General features: G+C 40.2%; 1 protein-coding gene across 11 annotated transcripts in view; it reads right to left on the reverse strand.

Moving 5' to 3' along the window:
• The window catches only part of CUX1 (cut like homeobox 1), a 287680-nt gene that overhangs the window by 84053 nt on the left and 184263 nt on the right, over positions 1-19364 (reverse strand). For all 11 annotated transcript variants that reach the window (XM_075518105.1, XM_075518102.1, XM_075518101.1 and 8 more), the window contains exons 10-12: positions 11716-11820; positions 8833-9021; positions 2977-3035 (exon numbers count right to left, since the gene is read on the reverse strand). In XM_075518105.1, coding sequence (XP_075374220.1) covers positions 2977-3035; positions 8833-9021; positions 11716-11820 — 353 coding nt within the window. The remainder of the gene's footprint in view (positions 1-2976; positions 3036-8832; positions 9022-11715; positions 11821-19364) is intronic.

A 19364-nucleotide genomic window follows, 5' to 3' on the forward strand; every position in this document is an offset into this window, starting at 1 on the left:
GTCCTGGAGCATACCAACCACGTTCCTTCTGGATGAGACTAAACCAAAAGAAGCTGCCCGCTCTCGAAGGATCGGGTGTGTCGGGCTCTGACCACTACCACGCTGCCTACAGAACCAGACTGAAACCAGTCGGAAGTGCAAAGTAAGCCTGAATGTATTTACTGTGTATATCGGGCTCTCGGCACCAAAAGTCTGGCTTTAAAGCTCTGATCCTGTTGTGCCCTCCACTTGCACAGGCGGCTCTACCAATGCGTTTTGGTTCTGAGCACCTGCTGTCAGCTGGGACCTTCAGAAAGGATCCTGAACCTTGCAGCAGCTGCATTTTCCAGTGAGCTTGGAGCAGGCATGCGTATTCAAACCTCAGCTGGAAACTTACTGACCTCTGCCTACGTAAAGTGGATTCTTTGCTACCTGAAATAGCCTTCTGGCAATTTCACAGGTAATTTCCTATACACTTAGAACCCACTATATACTAAAAAACAAGTTGATGGTATCTCTAATTGCCCTTGGAGGAATATTCACTACAGCAGGTTCATTTTTTCAGAAAATGTAGAAGTTAAACATATCAAAAATGACTCTCCACATGTGTCACAAAAGAGACATTTTCCTCTGGAATATGAGGAAGCAAAATGTTTCCCCTTTGGATTCCAGGAATATCTTGGCCATGAGATCTCGACTCAATTTGCTGCTCAAGATCAGTTATCTGCTTTTTAAAGGAATGATCTTGTGACTTGAATCTGCACATCTAAGACTTGAAAGATCTTACTCTAAAGCAAACTGCGCATTGGGACAGCTCGACTTTCTGTTCGTATGTTCCCGACTGCAAAGGCAGAAGGGTTAGCACTGTCGTATTACTCAAGAGGGAACTGAAAGGACACACAGAGCTCAGATATCAAAAATAGGTTTAAAAGCCATTTGGCACAAAAGCCAATGCAGAAAAGAAGGAATCCTCCCATCCCAGATCTTGATGTGGACCCAGTTAAGTTCCTCCAAGGTTAGAAGTTGGCTGATATTGAGATCCCTCAGACTAGAACGCCTCTAACATCCTTGGGAGGATTAAGGAAAACACATCAGTGCCAAAACAACCAAGAAGTTTATTCTCTTTCTTCCTTACTGACAAGATATAATTTTCCTTGGTGCATATGCACGTCAGGAGCAGCTCATTTTTGTCAGTGTTTCAGGGCACAAAGGCAAGCATAGTAGGATTCAGTCTAAGGGATACCAGATTTACAGCAATAGACTTTTCATAGTTTCACTTCAGATCAGACTGTTGCTCTCAGGTGATGTACATTTAGATTTTGGCACATCTTTTGGACCAGAGGGAGCAGAGAGGGTGGTGGGAATGAGCTGCTGTGACGACGCAGCATTGCAAACATTTGCAGTGCTCTCACGAAGGGTCTTAACCCGCCGCACCATCCAGCAGGACGGCGTATGGACCCCAGGCCACCTACAAGCTAGCTGGCTCTCCCTCCAAAGTCAGCCTGCCCAGATAAAAAACGTTACCCACAAATTAGGGGATACAAAAGCTGTAACAGCCAGGAGAAAGAGATTTAATTTACTGGCACCCAACAAGGGCCACTTCCAGGAGATTCTCCTGCAGGCTCATCTTGAAATAACAGGAACATGCAGAAGCACCATATGAACACTCCTGTGTCATGGCTTCTCCTGGACCTCTTATATGAGGGCAGGGATGGAAAGGCAGATAAGTCAGGGTTGTAAAAAAAAAAAAAAAAAAAAAAAAAAAAAGGCATTACCACCAGGAATCCAGGGATCTAAATGAGTTTCGTATCTAAAGTAAAGGCATTAAACCAGGTAGGATTTAAAACTCATTTGCTGTTTCTGCACATTCACATTTAGTAACTCATGTAGCAAATTGGAAGGTTGTGGCCTAATTCCCATTCACTACTTTACATATGAGGGCATAAACTGGGTGAAATCTGAAGCTGAGTTTCCTTAACTCAGGACAGAACACGGACATATTTACCCATATCACTAAAACGATGACGCTTTTTTGAGACCAGTTTAATATTCAGGTATAATGACCAAAGAAACAGTCAACTCATTTCACTCGACTGAAACTATATACCTACATCAGGGTGTGCTGCAGCTGGCAGTGAACCAGAACCGCAGCCAGCACGGCTGGAATATAATAGCACCAGGGGCTGGGCAGTCATTGGGCTTGCAAAACCAAACCTGCCTTCCATATTCTCCAGGGATGTGTAAACAAAAGCACATGACTACCAGCCTCATCTGAAATACCTCATTAAACAAGGTAACATTTTTTCAGTCTTCTTAAAATACACACAAAAATGCCAGAATGATGAAAGAAGAGATGGAGTTTCTTGCAGTTATTTAAACCTCGACACTAAACATATTTCCAGTCAAAAAACTTCTCTTCTGAACCTGACAGCTTATCTTGTTATAGTTTAAAATGAGGCTCTTTTAAGTCTCTTAAAAAAACCCTTGAAATAGGAAGAGGCTGTTTGTGGCTTTAGTTTAAAACCACAATATATTAGCAAAAATATACAGTGAAACAAGCACAGCATTAAAATGGTAAAGTGCTGAACACTGGCTGGCAAAAGCATAAAAAAGGTACTATGGCCAAAGGCCCTGCATTAAATTCTCGGTCCACATTACATTCAGCTGTTGGCTGGGGATTTTTAAAGAGTGGTCCACCTAAAATACCAGAGATTTTCAAACCTTTCACCCTTGGTGGACGATAGTTTTAGCACCTTTTCTTCATGGACACTTGTATTATTTACCATTGCAATACTCTGCTGCAGCAAAAAGGAGTACTCTCACATACAGCAGTTGCACTGGTTCTGGATGCAATTTCTGCCAATATTCCTGATTTCCCCGTCTTTGTGGTTCTGACTGAATTCTTTATTGTTCCAAGAACACAGATTTGTGGCTTCATTTAACAAGCATTGTTAAACTAGAGTTTGTGAAAAAATTATGTAAGCATTTAACACTTACTTTAATTCTTTCTTAACCTCTTCATAATCAGCCTGTCCTTTCAGTTTTTCTTCCAGTTGCTTTAAAAGAAAGAACATGGATTTAATTATTTAGATTTTTTTCTGCAGGCTTTCAAAATCATCTTTAAATTATTCCATATATACAGCAGCGCACAAGTGAGGGTTAATGACTCATACCTAATTTACATATATTAGAAAACAAACTATAACCAATTCAACGTAAACACAATTATACCTCACTCTTCCTTTGTTTACAGAGTGCCAAGCATTACAGAATTCAGTAGGTCCCAATTTGGCTGTTTGCAATGTCACTGTCATGTGTTCAATAAAGAGATCAGGGAAGAAGGTATTAAAAATGGGGCAGCTGAAATTTTTACGAAACTGATAAATTGAGTAAACAAGCAGGATGCTTTGGCACATACTGTATTCTTAATACGACAGTGCTTGATAACCTTATCTACATGAAAAAAAAGACTGAAGAAGCTGTTGTTGACTGGAACGCCTTAGGCTTGTAAGACATCTACAATGCCTCATGCCCAAACAAAACAGCTGTACCAAGTCGTTTTACAAGCATTACTTACTGCAATAACTAATATGATTACACACCAGAGATGAAGCATTGAGACCAACTCAGCAGGTCTTTTTGCTCAGGTCTGCCTGACCTGGGGCAGTCTCAATGGCTCTCTTCGGTGTGAAGATGCCACAAACGTTGAAACAAACCTCCTAACACAATCCATAACGCAATGCCACACATTTGGACCTTACCCAAGAGCCCCTGCTCCCAACAACAGTGCTCATCACTACAGGATAAATGCTTCAGGAGGCCTAAAACATAGTGATACATAATTGATGCCGTTACGTTGCTTGCAGAAGCCACATTAATTTCCCACTAACAATTTCTTTGCTTAGCACAGGCACACCTGATCTAAGCAAAGAAAGAACAGAACTTACTGGCCCGCAACTTCCATGGGAAAGTTCAGGATAAGCTCTGCTTCACTTAATCTTTGGTGTTAAAATTGGCACAGAATCCCAAAGGTCACAGGAAACAGAAATAACACAAGGACGTACCACCCTCAAAGACAGAGCATCTACTTTGAAAAGGAAAGGAATACATGACATGAAAAAGAAAAATAGGGCTTTATGTCCAGGAGAGGCTGCCTTCAGTGGAGAAATGAATTCAAGAAGATTCTACGCCCACTCCTGGGCTGCTTGTTGAATGCAGGAGGATGGCAGGGAACGGCTACAGTGAACTCGGATAATTTTAGCAAACCTGTTTGAAATGCAGCCCCATGAAGTTCTGTACCAGCACAGTTATGGGTGCGTGAATGGCAGGGCCGGGACAGACGAACAATTAGAAGTGGGAACCTCTTAACCGTGCTGTCCTCCCAAGTAAGCCAGTGTGTAGGTATCACCCATCTCAAAGCTATCCAATGGGTACAAGCAGCAAACCTAAACACTACATAATACAGCACCCACAGATTAGTGAGTGCATCATCGGAGCCATCTTAATAATTTAAATGAGGCTTCTTCAGATGACAACAGCAGCACGATGGGGCTTTGCTGGACTTCCAGCTATTCTGCCATCTTTTAAAGGATTTCCTGTCATGCCCCTTCCAGCGTACACATCCCTGAAATTTCTGCCTTGCCATTAGTACGTATATTAAAAAGCAGTGACAAAGTGGACATCCATGTTATCAATATACAGCCCTCTTGAATTCCTCTTTCTGCTTTTGGATACCATAATCCACAATTCTTAGTCACTGCTGACAAGAGGCATCTCCCGGCAGTAATACATGGGCCCTGCTCTGGCAGCTGCTCAACAAGCAGCTCTTAAAGGATCACCACCAGCAGCTGTTGCAGGAAAGCAGAAACTGTTGTTAAGTGTGGCATTTGCACTCTATGGGACCTTGATGAAACGAGCAGCCTCTTAAAACGGCCTGTGTCCTAGCATCCTTAGCCATCAGTAACTTGTGCAGTCATTCAGATTGTGTATAAAGGAAAAAAAAACCATGCCTATTTCAGCTAAAACAATTTTTTTCACCTGGAATAAATACAGGGCAAGTTTTAGTCATTTCTTCTGACATGTCCTGCCTTACCAAATCCCAGTTACTAACTGGAATTACAGGGAGTACCGACTGTGCTTGCTATAGCAGACCCAGTGCTACAGGTATTTTGGCCCTGCTAAAACCCCCTATACTGATGTAACTAGGAAAACCCTGGTTGATGTGGCTGGAAAAATCCTACAAATATTAAAGGTGTCTGAGGTTTTGATAACCTCCAATGTGTGTTGAAATCTCATTATACAAATGTAGTACATAATCCCAGGGCCCAAGATGTCACTTCAGTTCTCCAAGTTTTAAGGAGGGCCAGCTACAACACGCCACGAGTTCAAGCAGCTTTTCAAGCTACAGCTCGACGCTGAGCAAAACAGTTTCTTTAACAAGGAATCCAGCTAGACTTTTTAATGCACCAGATCAGGCTCAGTAAGACTGGAGAGGGATCTTTAAATGAAATCAATGAGCCAGAGAGCTCTCGGTACTGGGGAGGAGACTCAGCATCAGGACTGACAGCTTTAAAATTTGATGCAGGCAATGGGAGGACCCTGCTGAACACCACCCCACATCTTTCAGCTCTCCTTGGCCATGTCACTCTGCCGGCCACTTCTAACCGCTTTTTGCTGCTCTACAGCTTAAAGCAAAGATACACTACAATTCACCTCTTCCTTAACTCTGCGACCCATAACATTTTTGGGCCTACAGCAGATTAGCTTTTCAATAAGGATAACTGGCTATTTACACTAGTCCTCAGTATAAAAAGTACTGGAATAAATTTAGAACAAACAATATCCTGGACTGATACGTTAGTTACTTATGCAAGGATATGATAAGAAAAAAGCCTTTTATAGAAACAGATATAAAATACAGAAAAGCTAATGATTCCCCTTTTAATGCAATCTATATTAAATGTAATTCTGTATAGGGATGTGCTATACCCTGAAAGTAGTTCTCGAAATTTTAGGTACAAAACACAGTTAGGGGAAAAAAAAAAAAAAAAAAAAAAAAGAATGAAGCTGTTTTGGACTCTCAGGTACTTGTAGGGTGTTATAGTAGTATGGCAACCAGCAATATTTTACTTTGAATTGTATAAAAACCACATACATCTATCATTCCCAAGTACCTAATATAGAGATTGTTACCATGGAAAATCTGCACCTAAATGTATACTTTACTAAACAGTATAAACTAACAACTGAGAATGCAATGCCTGTATATAAGCAGACCATTTAGGCACTTGGCATCTTCCTAGTCAATGACTGTTTTAAAATGTATTAGTATGGTAATTGTCTCAAAGAACCCTGTAAAATGCACAGAACATGGTATAACAAAGGTTCAAGCTGTGAGACAATCTGGAGGAACTAATATCTTGCACTAAATATCAACCTGGTTAATTCAGACAAAATATATTCTAACATCCTCCAACACACAAAAATGCACGGAGCCAGAGGACAGAAGGAATGGACTGGTGGCATTTCTGCACACTAAATTTGCAGATATTCCACGTTAAGGAATCGTCTTGCATTTGTTGTATGAATGAGCCCATGTTAGAGCATGTGTAGACTGGGTCCCCTCTTATGTTATTTAAATAAAAAAAAAAAATTACTGTATTATTAACTAAAGTGTCTTAAGTAAATAGCATGGGCTGTATTAAGGGGCTTAAAACATTTAAAAAACCCCATTAGACTAATGTCGTAGTTTAGTTTAGAGTGATAAACTAAAAAGCCCCTATTTAATTAACCCAGGTTATTTGACGTATCTCTTTGCTAACTAGTATGGCTGTATTTTAACTGGGTAGCAGGGAAGCTCTAACTCCCAGCAACAAAGGGTTAATGTAATTATAGTTAGAAAAGTATTGTTACTAGAGGACATGTTTTGATTATTAGATCAGATGAAGATAAAGAAGCAATAATTTTGAAAGTATTTCTGTATTGTTTCATTAAGTCATAGAGTATTAAAGAATTCCCCCAAGATATGGTCTGAGAACATTGCTTTAATTTGTGAAACTGTGATTCATTTTTTGTGGAGGCAACCATTACAATCTCAGTTATTTTAGAAGCAATTCCTCTATAACCAAACATGAGATCAACACATCACCACTGAGATTTGGTTCGTTGTACAACAGATCTCAGACACAGGTTTTCCCAGCACTTTGGGGTAAAAGGATGTATTTTGAAATATTTTTATAGTGCAACAAATAAGGTTGAAGAGGACTGAAATGACTAAAACTTTATCAATAGAGTCACTGCATCAGACACTATCAACAGGAACCTAAATACAGAGCATTAGCAGGGCAAGCCTATGAGAAAATGGAAGGAGATTACTGAAATGAAAATCAAAGACTTGCTCTGTCATTTCTATGATCCTATTCCCTTTGAAGTTAATGGCTAAACTAATACTGACCTCACCAGGAACATGCTTTATTCCAAGAAAATCTGTCAAGTGCAAGGACTCAAGATATTTTCTATCAGGCTTTATGAAAAAATAAAAAACCCCCATAACATGGGTGTAGCCAGCAAAATGTGTCCCTCAAAACCAGGCCAGCTCCTTCCTACCTCATTAAGAGTGGTGCCCACATGGTGACAGATGGGCAGAGACTGACACTGTCAATATAGGAACCTAATAGGTTTCCTTTGCTCTACTGAATTTTCATAAAAATTCTGCAAGGCTGTCTTAAAACATGCAGAAAGCATACTGGATGCAAACAATTCGGCTTTCATCCCTAACAGACATTTCTCCACATAAATTATGCTACGCCAGAGCAAAAGCAGTAACTGCTAAAAAAGTCAGAATTAGAACAATTTGTAAGAGTTTCAATTGAACATTAAATCATTCTGATAGAGGAAAGCTACCCACGCCACAGTCAGAGCTAAGTGGGTACTATCAGCCTCCTGCTTTCAAAAAACTCTCAGTCTAGAAAACCTGCAAAACTATGAAGTCTTTAATGGAATAGATAAATTTATCTTGTTTACACTTTGAAGCTCATAGATGGTAGAACAATGAAAGAGACAGGACTTACAGGAAACTGATTCATAACACATGTCAGGAAACATTTCTCATGCTTACTGATAGATCAAAAGTGTGTGGGCTAGCACACAAAGAAAGTAAAGCTGCTGAAGCAAAAGGTAAAAGGGTCACTCGCAAAATTGTTAGATGTTTCTTCTGGTTTTAGCGCAGTGCTACTGGTATGCAAATGAGTATAGGACTGGACTGCTAATTATAAAAGGGAATTACTGTGCAGCAAATATACAGTTAAAAAAAGTAATTAAATGGTTATTAAGGCTAAAAAGCCTTCTCTCTGCATCTTGATTTTACTTGTTTTTATGCTCTAAATGATACACTTCCCTTTTCCAGTGGAGAGAACTGGAGGGGGTGGCAGGTAAATTCAAAGATAGTCCATAGCACAATAAACATTCCTGGCAAATCTGCAATACCGATCACTGGAATGGGAATTAAAAGTTTTAAAACCTAAGAAGGATTTTCTGTGCCTTTTCAGTTCAGTTACTTCACTATATATCCATGGTAAATATATGTTGGGTTTTGTTGGTGGTTTTAATTCTAAAGGTAGCCATGTTCTGTAAAAACAAATTTCAAAACAATGAGAACTAGGTAAATTAAATTGCAGCAAAACGGTGATCACTTAGAATAAAATATCACAGAAACTAGAATTCAACAGCATCCTGAAGAAGTCAGTGGCTTTTACGGTGCCTCTCAGAACCACAGAGAATTTACATCAGTAAAACCCGATATTGGCATGTCAGTTATATCCTTCGAAAGCTGCTGAGCACAGAACCGAGCCTTACTTTAAGTGTGCTGTTCTTGGCGGTCAGCTGCTGCTCCAGCTGTGAGATTTGGCTGCTGGAGTTCTCCCGCAGCTTGGTGAGGCTGCCCTGGAGTCTCTGGACATCTTCTACGAGCTGGGCGATTTCCCGCTCTTTCGCAGCTAGTTCTACTTCCAAGCTGGACCGTGTTAGCACCTCGATGGCCTGCTCCTAATGTGAAAAAAAGTATTAGACCACATAAATAAAAAAAGGGAACAAGCTTGAATTCAGGGCAGTTAGGTAAGGACTAAGCATGGGATCGGGTGGCATAAGAGACAGAAACAATTTTTAAATCTGGGACTCCTGTGATTGACTGCGTGAGTCTGGAAGATGAACCTTTCTACTCTCGAGAACAGCTCTTTGGTAAAATATGGATAATGGAGAGAATAAATTTCCCTATTTCATAAGTGCACTGGAAAGATGCAGCCATGAAAGTCAAACGATTCTATTTAGACCTATTTATTATTAATAGTCCAAATGCTTTGACAACTATGAAAATCTGTGCTTACAAAATACTAATCAGATAAAATATTCTGAAGTAATGGAGCAGAATTTCTTAATCAGAAACAGCAGTCATGTGCCCTTGGCTCTGAGTATGCATGCTGCACGTTTCAGGCAAAATTGTCACAAATTGCCCCAAACTGCTACTTCCAATGAACTTGCTCTTTGCATGAAAACTGTTCGCTGTTAACATTATTGCTAGCGACTAAAGCCTCTCCTCCATGGGGATGAAGATAGATGTGATAGCTGTAAGACAAGGCCATTCTCCCTTTGGTCTCCACTTTCAGAAATTCCCTTTCCTAAATCAGGATCTTTCTTCTTCCAGTTTCCCATGGCTGCAAAATCTGTCCTAAACTCTGAAACTTCCTCACTAGACCGACTTTCCAGTAGGACAAAAAATAAGAGAGGACAGAGAAGTTAAGAAGAAGGAAGATGTATTCAGAAAAGGTAATACACACTAATTGTACCATCTCTTTTGTCTCCTTTTGTGTTAAGATATCAATAGCTGTAATGCATCAGAGAGCTCTGAACCTCTCTTCCATGAAGAAGATGAGGAAATGCTTGTGCAGATCTGGGGAGCACGAGGCAGCCCAATGATGAACGCATGTTCCATTAAAAAGCCTAAAACGTGTCTTACAAAGGTTAATGGCTGTTCCTCAGAAAACACCAGTGAAGTAGGAAAGAATCCATTTACCAAGCAAGAGACAATGATGGTAAGCATTATACCAAAGATCCTACGGCGAAAGAGCTGAAAATTCAACCCACCGATGCCATCACCCAAGCACTTTCCTTACAATTCAAGATGACATTGCAGCAGATTGAAATATACTCCATACCCTCTTTTCTGGAAAATACAGGCACAACAAAATACCTTTTCCATATCTTCTAAACACTTAGCTTGATTCTCAGTGACTACATACCATTGTATCTCACAGAAAGCTGCATGTACGAACAGCAGTTAACAACGCTCTCCTATTACACTGAATTATACTTTTAACTTGAGAAAACCTCTAATTTGCTTGCATGAAACATCACAAGTTGTATAATCATCTGCTGCTTGTGCCTATTGAGACTAGAACGTAGAGTCTGAAATAAGATAGATAATGATCATTTTCATCCTGCAGTAGTTGTCATATTAAATATAAATGAAGTGCAGAAGTACTATTAAATACAAGAAAGACCTAATGTTAAAATAATGATAAGACTAGGACAGAGATAGGAAGAGGCAGGTAATTCAGAGTTACAAGTGATATTCAGGCTTTTTATTTTTTGTTTTGCAGCCTGCTTGTCTATCTTTTGACTTCTCTAAGAAAATACTGGGTCATATTAATAGACGACCAAACAGATCTGGAGGACTTACGGTTTGTTACTCATTCTCTACAAATGTATTTTAAAGGCAACCATGTGTTTCTCCGATATCAAACATGTCTATGGCTTGCAAGAAAAAAGCAATATAAGGAGCATGATTTCTTTTGTTTGTTAAATCTGCTGCTCAGAAGTAGACTAAATTTCACTTAATTGCATATTTACATTTAAATACTCCTATTTCTCCTTTGGCAAACAAAAATCAAAATAATCTGTCTGCTCATCTGTGATACCTGTTAACCCAGGACCAGCTGGAGTCCTGTAATAGCACCCTGTGCCCGCAAGGTCCGCTCAGCAGAGTCAGCGCTACCAACCTCTCCAAACAGCGGTGTTTGCTTTATTTAGAAACACACAGAGAAGGCAACAAGCAGCCAAACCTTTAGAAGTACAGGATATCTTCTCAATTTTCTAAGCTTCTTTTATTGGATTTATAGGTGTAATTCTCAGTTTAGATACATTCCGTGAAAACTGGAATGATATTGAATTTATTTCCAGTTCCTCTGACAGCCCATACACTAAGAATAACAAGACCCAGAAACGGGCAGGCAGCAGGTCCCCACTAATGCAACCAACTCTGGGCAAAGTTGGTCCCCTTGGTCTGAAGCTCCACGCCTCTGCTGTGCCCTCCAGGCAGGCATGTTCTGACAGCCCACCAAGGCACTATTTGTTATACCGCATTGCTGCCTTTATTTTTCCTCTGCTCATGCTCTTACCAATGGGAAATAATTGCTGCTATCTGCCTGGACCAGCAGCCGTGGAGAGCTATGGATCACCGTACTGGTCACCGCGGAGCAGAGCAACCTCTGTCCTTCCTGTCGTCTTCTGCAGCCACCAACCCCCTCAGAAGTCTAACCAAACTGCAATCCCAAAGGAACACAATTCCACTGCAGCTAAAATATTACTCCAAACAGATATTTTTATAGCTGCGAGCATAAATTGAAAGCGGGGTACTGCAGGAATGTCAGAAACCTGTAAGAGTCAGTAAATATTTTCTCTCACCACATCAGGTGCCTTCTGGATCTGCGTAGCAAGTTGGAGAGATTTGTTAGCTGACGAGAGCTGCTCCCTTAAGGTCTCTGCCTCTCTCTGAGCCACCTCTGCCCTCTGAAGGAAATGAAAAGGGGTGAAAAGAGAAAGTACATTCAGTTTAACAACTGACAATTATTACAAGAACATTCATCAATTCATGCCTGACTGAATATAATTGATTTTCCTAAACACTCAACCTAATAAATGTTAGAAAAAAACATAGAATGTGATGGATTTTTATTTTAAACAGTACAAGGAAGAAATAATTGAGCGATTATGACAGTAATTTAACGCTAGGAGCAAGGAATCCCCTGCTGATACTAATGCTGCGGCCCACTGAATTTCCCAGACTGAATAAATACAAGTGGAAATGGAGTCTTTTTATTCAATTTCTTTCTATTCTCATAGACCAAGCAGATTTTATTGCAAGGTTCCTCATGGGAATAATTCTCACGGGTAAATGCTGAATTAAAAGATATTCTGACCATTCTCTCTAACACATATACAATGTTGTGGGCTGTCTTTCTTCAGTAATTATTTCCCAAAACATGAATTGTTAGATTCTGTTCTTTCAGCAGGTCTATTTATTCAACAATATTTAACCCTAAACTGACGATTTTGCACAGATCAGTTACCAGCTGCTGAGGATTTACGCAATATCTGATAAGCCTGTGACTTGGCTACCAGACAAAATTCCCATACAAATATTGAATAATAATAGAAAGGAGAAAGGCAGAATTATGAGGAAAGATTGTCTGTACAAGCGTTTGGGTAGTGACAGATGGACCGGTAACTTCAGGCAATAAAACTGTGTTGCTTCTGTTAAGAAAGCGGAACAAAAGCTGGTTGTTTTACAGTATATACTCCTCTTGGTCAGACTTTCTTCTCTCTTTTTTGTAAAAAATTGTTTTATTTTTCTAAAACCACATTGCTTACCTCCTTGAGTAATGACTGCTTTTCACCTGGGCTACTCCATGCAAATCACGCTGCACTTTCAGCAGAAAATAGCTAAAATAATTTTCTATCTCCACTTCCAAGACATATCATCAACTCTTCCAAACCCATGAACTGCCACCAAAGTCAAAACTTTTCTTGACCAACTCTTACACTGATGGGTCCCCTTCCTTTATTGAATAATAAATTCATTTTTAAGCCACCAAACCTGCCATATTTGTGTGTGCCAGACTCCCTGCTTTTTCAGCTAATCCTTTTGAAAACCTAAGTCATCTAAAATAGCGAATATAAAACCTATACCCCTGTGTGTGTGCATGGTCTTCGACTTACTAGTCAAAGCAGAGACTCTGTCTGCATGTTTAATCAATCAGTAAACTAACGGCAATCAAATACTAAATGCATCATCTGCGCTATTTGCTCACAACATTATATTAAATGATTTTGCATAGGTTCTACAGCTGTAATTAAAAAGTAATTGTAAAACGTACAGTAACATGGCTTTAATAATCAGAGCATGGGACACAACCTATTCCGGGCATGAAAAAATGGTAGCAGCATTAAAAAGGCACAAAACGGGAAAGTTTACATTGTTTATGCAGCTGGATAATATTAGGATAAAAAACTGAGCTAACAATACAGATTAAGATAAATTATTTTCTCGCACTTTATTAGATGTGGATGTACATATATCGATCTAATAACTGCTAAACAACTCCAGCAAAGCAGGACAAGTTACTACGCTGTGGCACTCGCTCTTGCATCTACTGCTGTATAAGTAATGGGTTTTGCAGCCTTAAGCAATTCTGCTGATGGCTTCCATTCACAGCAGCATTGTTTTGAGAATCTATTCAGCTTGCATGCAAGCAAGCCACAGAGGATATTTCTAATAGATGTTACATCTGCATATACAGTAAGCTGTCAGCTGCCCTTTCTGCATAGCCTCCCCAGCCAATTCAGAACACCTGTTGTAATCCTGTGAATAATATTAGACAAGATTTCATACCATGCATTGTTAAAAATACATCAACAGAAACTTTGGGCAATTCTGTTTGGGAAATACTGGTCAATTATTCTCTTTTTTTTCCCAGAATGGAAGCTTTTTAGAGCCAGAATTATAGATGTGTTCAGTGTCTGGAAAGCAGTTTTGGGTGCTATTGCAACATAAATTATAAATTACACACAAAAACCTGTTAAAAGAATGGCAGTTTCAAAACTGAGCACGTAAAAGTTTTGAAAAGCCAGCCCCAAGGCCGCAGGTACGTTCAGCCACCCCCTGTGCACAGGGCTTCGGGAGGCGGGCTGGAACCGCACAGTAACATGCTATTGCTTTTTCCCAACGAGACCCCCTACTTCATTCAGCTCTTGGGATGAATATTGCTCGGTGGATGAATATTTTGCTTTGTCCTCCTTGTTCCATGTGTGACCTCTGCAGCTTATTTACTGCAAACTAATCCCACCCTCCTCTGCAGATAGGATTAATCGCTTCCTCACGGGCTCTGCTCTGGTTTCCACCATCAAAGGATCTAAGTGCTTCAGAAGCGTTAATGAATGCACCGGCACAAACCCCCGTTTTGAGCTACATGGGTTCCCCAAGCCCCCAGCATATTTCCATTTGGGTGCTCTGCATGGCGGCACCAACCACAACCTCACCGCACGGCACAGGCTGCGTTTGGCCGTTTCTCGCCCGCTCGCCTGTACCAGAGACCTCATACAGCAGCTGTGGTGCTGCTCCCCCGCAAAAACCTCTGGTTTTGCCTCTCTGACTTCTACCTCTCTCTGCTTGTCACTTTGTCCCCTTCCTAATTCATTTTGGCCACTGGAAGCACTGTTTCTGTCTTCTCGGAGCTTCACAGTGCCTTTAGCTTCAGGCAGGCAAAAACAAGCTCATACCTCGCACGACCTAACAAATACACACAAACTTCCAGAATTTGTCTTACCCCCACGATTTCCTCCTTCCTCTTTTCCTCGTTGCTCCTTCTCCAACTGTCCTTGCTGCAGTCCCGTCCCTCCTCCCTCCCTCCCCAGCACAAACGCCCTCTCCACTTCCCGCTCTCCGTGCTCTCACGCCGCCCGTCTCCCCGTCGTGGCAGGGGCAGCCTGGAGGAGCATCTCCCCTCCCAGTGCTCCCGTCAAAGTGGCACTGAACCTTACAGTACAACCAAGAGAAGAAAAACCTGGCTGGTTAATGTTCACCCAGCTGGCGCAGCGATAGACTGCAGCGTGCTTGGGACAGGCACGGACATCAAAGCTGACAAATCAAAACCAGATTCTGTTGAGTTTGTGTGAACTCGGGTTTTTTTTCAGATGCTTATAGGCTGGCCAAACTTTGGGCTTTTTTTTTTCTTTTGCTACTTGAAGCAACAGAAGATACAATCCTGAGAAAAGGCAAACCCTCCCTCATCAAGTGCCAAGCCTCTTCTCTTAAATATGGGCACAGCAGGCTCCTCACCAAAACAGCAAGAACAACTTGTAACATGTGGGGAAAACTGGATTTTTTTTCTTAATCTTGTTCTTAGAAATGGTTGAACAATTTTTCCTGAAATAAGAAAAGAGAGTGCAGCCAGAGACAGACGCCCAGTATGGAAAATGGCTAAAACCTAGCAATCTTGCACAACTTGGAGCCCCTGGAAAGTTCATGCAACCTTCTCTTCGTATGAAACTATCCCACTTCAGCTAAAAAATATGTATGCCATAGTACAGTTGCTTTTCATCAGTCAGTGCTAAAACTCTTGGTTTCTTACTTCCAAATCTATGATGCACAGCCTAGAAAAACCACCATGACCAGTGACAGTCACACTACTGGCCTTGATAGAGATCGTGCAAACCCAGCATTGTCTATAAATGCTATTTTTCTGGATAGCTCAGTCATACAACTCCTCCTAATTTCCATGCCGCTGTTATTCTAGCATAGAGCTACCTCCCTGGTAACAAAATATTTCAAAATACTTTCATTCTCCTTAATATCGCATGTAAATATTGTACTGTTCACCGTGGAGTCAGTAGGTCGCAATTGTAATGCTGCTGTGTGCTCTCCAATTAAAAAAAGGAAAAAAAAAAAAAAAAGCGCCTTACACAATATATCCAGTTCAAATTATTCTCATTGTTTCCTGACAAGATAATGAATAGCATGAACTGAGTGCTCTTCTACTTACAGTAAAATGTTAATTTGATCAAAGACCAGTGGTGTGAATAGCAAAATGAGATACTTACAGGCAAAAAAGTATAACCTTTCCCTTAAAGTTCCACCAGCCAAACTATATTTCCTTATTACATGCTAAATTCAGTGCTATACGTGGCAAAATCTTCCTATGGGCTAGGAGTGTATATTATCACAAGTAATTCTGCTGAAGTTAATGAGCCTGGTTATGGCAGTAATCACCATGCTTGGTTTTAAGCGCTTGAAGCTGACATTCTTACTTGCAAGCTGCCGCAAAAGCTATGTTTCTCGGAGTACGAGATCAATTAAAGCACACTGGTTCAATGTGCTTTAATTTTCTAACTTTTGAGATATAAAAGTTTATTTTAAAACCTTTAAACGACCCTAGCTTTCACAGAACAGCAGCAAGGTTATCAGAAAATCTGTGACATGAAAGACTCTTCAGGGCTCTGGCACCTATTTTTTCCAGCAATGGAGAATTACATGAAAAAAAGGAAAAAACGCCAACAAACAGAAGAGGTTGAGTTGTCTTCATTCTTGTCTTCAGGCTATTGCACTTTCCTTTGCGCACTGAAAGGCTGCCAGATAAATGTATTCCCAACTGAAAGCCAAGCATTTACAGGAAACTCCTGTGTTTGTACGAAAATAATATTAACCATATTTTGCCTTTATACAGCACTTCTCCATGTAACGATCTCAATGCACTTTATAAAGTAAATGTTATTATTCCCATTTTACAGATAGTGAAATCACAGGATTAAGTGAATGACCTCATCTGCTATAAAACAGCGTAATTTCGCTGAATTCAGCGGGGCTACGGCACACCACGATACCAGAGGATCTCATTGGTTGCAAAGGGAGTCAGAAATAAAAAGCAAATACTCTGGCAGCATTTGTGGGCAGAACCTGCGTTAGCCTTGGTGCAGATGAAGGAGTCATGTCAAGATGAACACCTTTCCTCGTGGAAACATAAAAACAAGGACTGCCTTGTCACTGGTTTTGTTGCCACCGGCGGGTCAGAGCAAAACCCTCCCGCGCAGCACTTGCATTACCTATATTGCATTGCATTTGTGTTGCTAAGTGAAAGAGGAGAATTTATTCCATCTGCTGCTCAAAAACATGCATATTTAATAGCAATCTCACTTAGTGGGAATTTCTTTTCAAGGCATTTTCCAATGTGATTTGTTAGAGATAGGAAGGTACCATACTCAATGAAATAAAAAAATAATCTTGAGAACAGCATTTCTGCTAAAATGCCCTGGGTAAGGTTTTCTTTCTACTTCTATAGCAGACACTGTTCTATGTATTTTAGTGGTAGTTTGGTTCCAAAAAATGCTTAAACTCACTAAGCCTTCCTCTACAGAACTTAAAATCTAACACTACATTTCTGTGGAATAAATGGTACTGATCCAGTCTAGATTCTTTAATAAATGGTTATATAGTTTAGAAAGAACAGTTGTTCTTGTTTTATTGGTAACAGAAGTTTGTGTATTTGACTTTCTTTCCCAGAAAAAATAAGAAGTAGAAATCTGGGAGCCCTATCAGCACTGTGAAGATGTAAAGAAAACCAGTGGAAACACTTTGCTTTTCCAAAGGCATAACATGGCGTAGACACAGAAGAAAAAAAAAGAAATTAATTATTTTTCTATAGCTTTCACAATATAGTCCACCAAAAAAAAAAAAAGTCCCATGTTCTCTTTCTGTTATTCCTCCCCAAATCTAAGGATACCTATATCTGAGTCTGTTTTTCAAATCTCTTTCCTCCTCCTCAAGGGTTATTGTATTAAAATACAATAACCCAGGATCAACCAACCCTAATGGAGGTTCTTCTCTTTTTCTTTTAAAAATGAAAAAGCACTTTTTTTTCAGGAAGCCCAAATTACAAAGCCCATTAAATTTTTTTTTTTATTATTATTTTTTTTTTTTACAATGTGAACTGAATGTATAAAGCCGGTAAACAGATCTGGATACCTCAATGATATGAACCCACAAACTTAGACTCAATATTAAAACCTTAAAATGAGCCTCTCTCTCTCTCTCTTTTTAAAATTTAACACTCCAAAGTATTTCTGTTTTCACAACATAGGAATTATTCTTTTCAACAGAAACCTCAGTTTTTCCTCATGCACAACTGGGTGATTCCAGGTTGCTAGATGAAGTATAGAAACAGAACGATAATTCATTTGAATAAATTTGTCATCCCAAAGATTCATGACTTACTACCATAAACACTTATGAGAAAGGTGTAAACTTGAAATGGTACAAAAAAGTGCTACCCATAAATATTTGTGTAAAATATACATCACACAACTGTAACCGTTGCAAATGCAGAAAAGTACACTGGAGCTTCATTAACTTCACTGATTGGAAATTATAATATTCTGGGAATCAAACAATAAAAAATTAAAAGATGCTATATCCCAAACTATGATAAATCATTTATTTTGACAAGTAAGGGTAGTTTAGTTTTAATTATTTATTATTATACTTCATAGCATATCAGAAAATATGCAGTGATTTATTGTGCAAAATGAAATCTTAATAAAACGAGTCCCTTCCCCAAACTACAGGATTATTAAATCTTCATGGAAATGTGAGGGTGAACTCTTGGGTTATTTTCGTTATCGAGCTGGCAGGTTAGTAAAGTGAAAATAAGCAATTCCTATGCATTTAGTTATATTTTGACTTCAGCCCTTTACATACCCAAGCCACACAAGTCATACAACCTCAGGGATGAGGAGAAAAACAGAGAGGGATAACAGACCCCCGCTGCCGCTGCCCACAGCTCGTCTGCTGCCTCGCAGATGACGCAGTCACATCTTACTGCTAAAGCAAGCAGGGGCTATCGGCTTCAGACTTTACACCCCTGCTAAAGCTACACATCATGGAGCTCATGGCTCCTCTTGAGGCAGGCACAGGTAGACCAGCCATTTTAATGTACTGTTCTTGTTCTTTTTGTACTGGTTTATACTCCTCAAGACTTTAAAGTGGAAGGGTTACTCCACATGCCACCACCGAGACCCACCTCCCAGCCAGGACCTGCCTCACCCTAACAGAGGGTGTAAATTGGTGTACTTAAATTACTCTGTTTGAGCTTTGTCAGTCTGAATTAGACCAGCCCTGCTGCAAAACCCCACTCAAGCTCTTGGCTTAACCGCACTGAGTGCCTGGATTAGCAGCTGAGAAAGGGCTGTCATCCCAGCAGCCGTGCCGCCACCACATCGCTACCTCCAGCACCTGCCTCCAAACCCCTCCACCCCAGCTTGCTCCGCTCAAGGGAGAGATTTAGTTCTCTCATTGGCTAGGGTTAGGAGCAAAATTCAGTTTATACCTTGAGTTAACGACACAACAGAGAGAAACCGAGCTTTGCGGTCACTACCCCTTTTTCTTTCTAAGCAGAAAATTGCAAAGCTCACTGGTATTTAAAGGTAATTATTTCTATGAGCTAGTAATTTCTTCTGGGGATGATAGCACACAAGCAAGCCCTGAAAGCTCCTGCATGAAACAA

Source organism: Mycteria americana, chromosome 15, assembly GCF_035582795.1.
Source record: "Mycteria americana isolate JAX WOST 10 ecotype Jacksonville Zoo and Gardens chromosome 15, USCA_MyAme_1.0, whole genome shotgun sequence".
NCBI lineage: Eukaryota > Metazoa > Chordata > Aves > Ciconiiformes > Ciconiidae > Mycteria > Mycteria americana.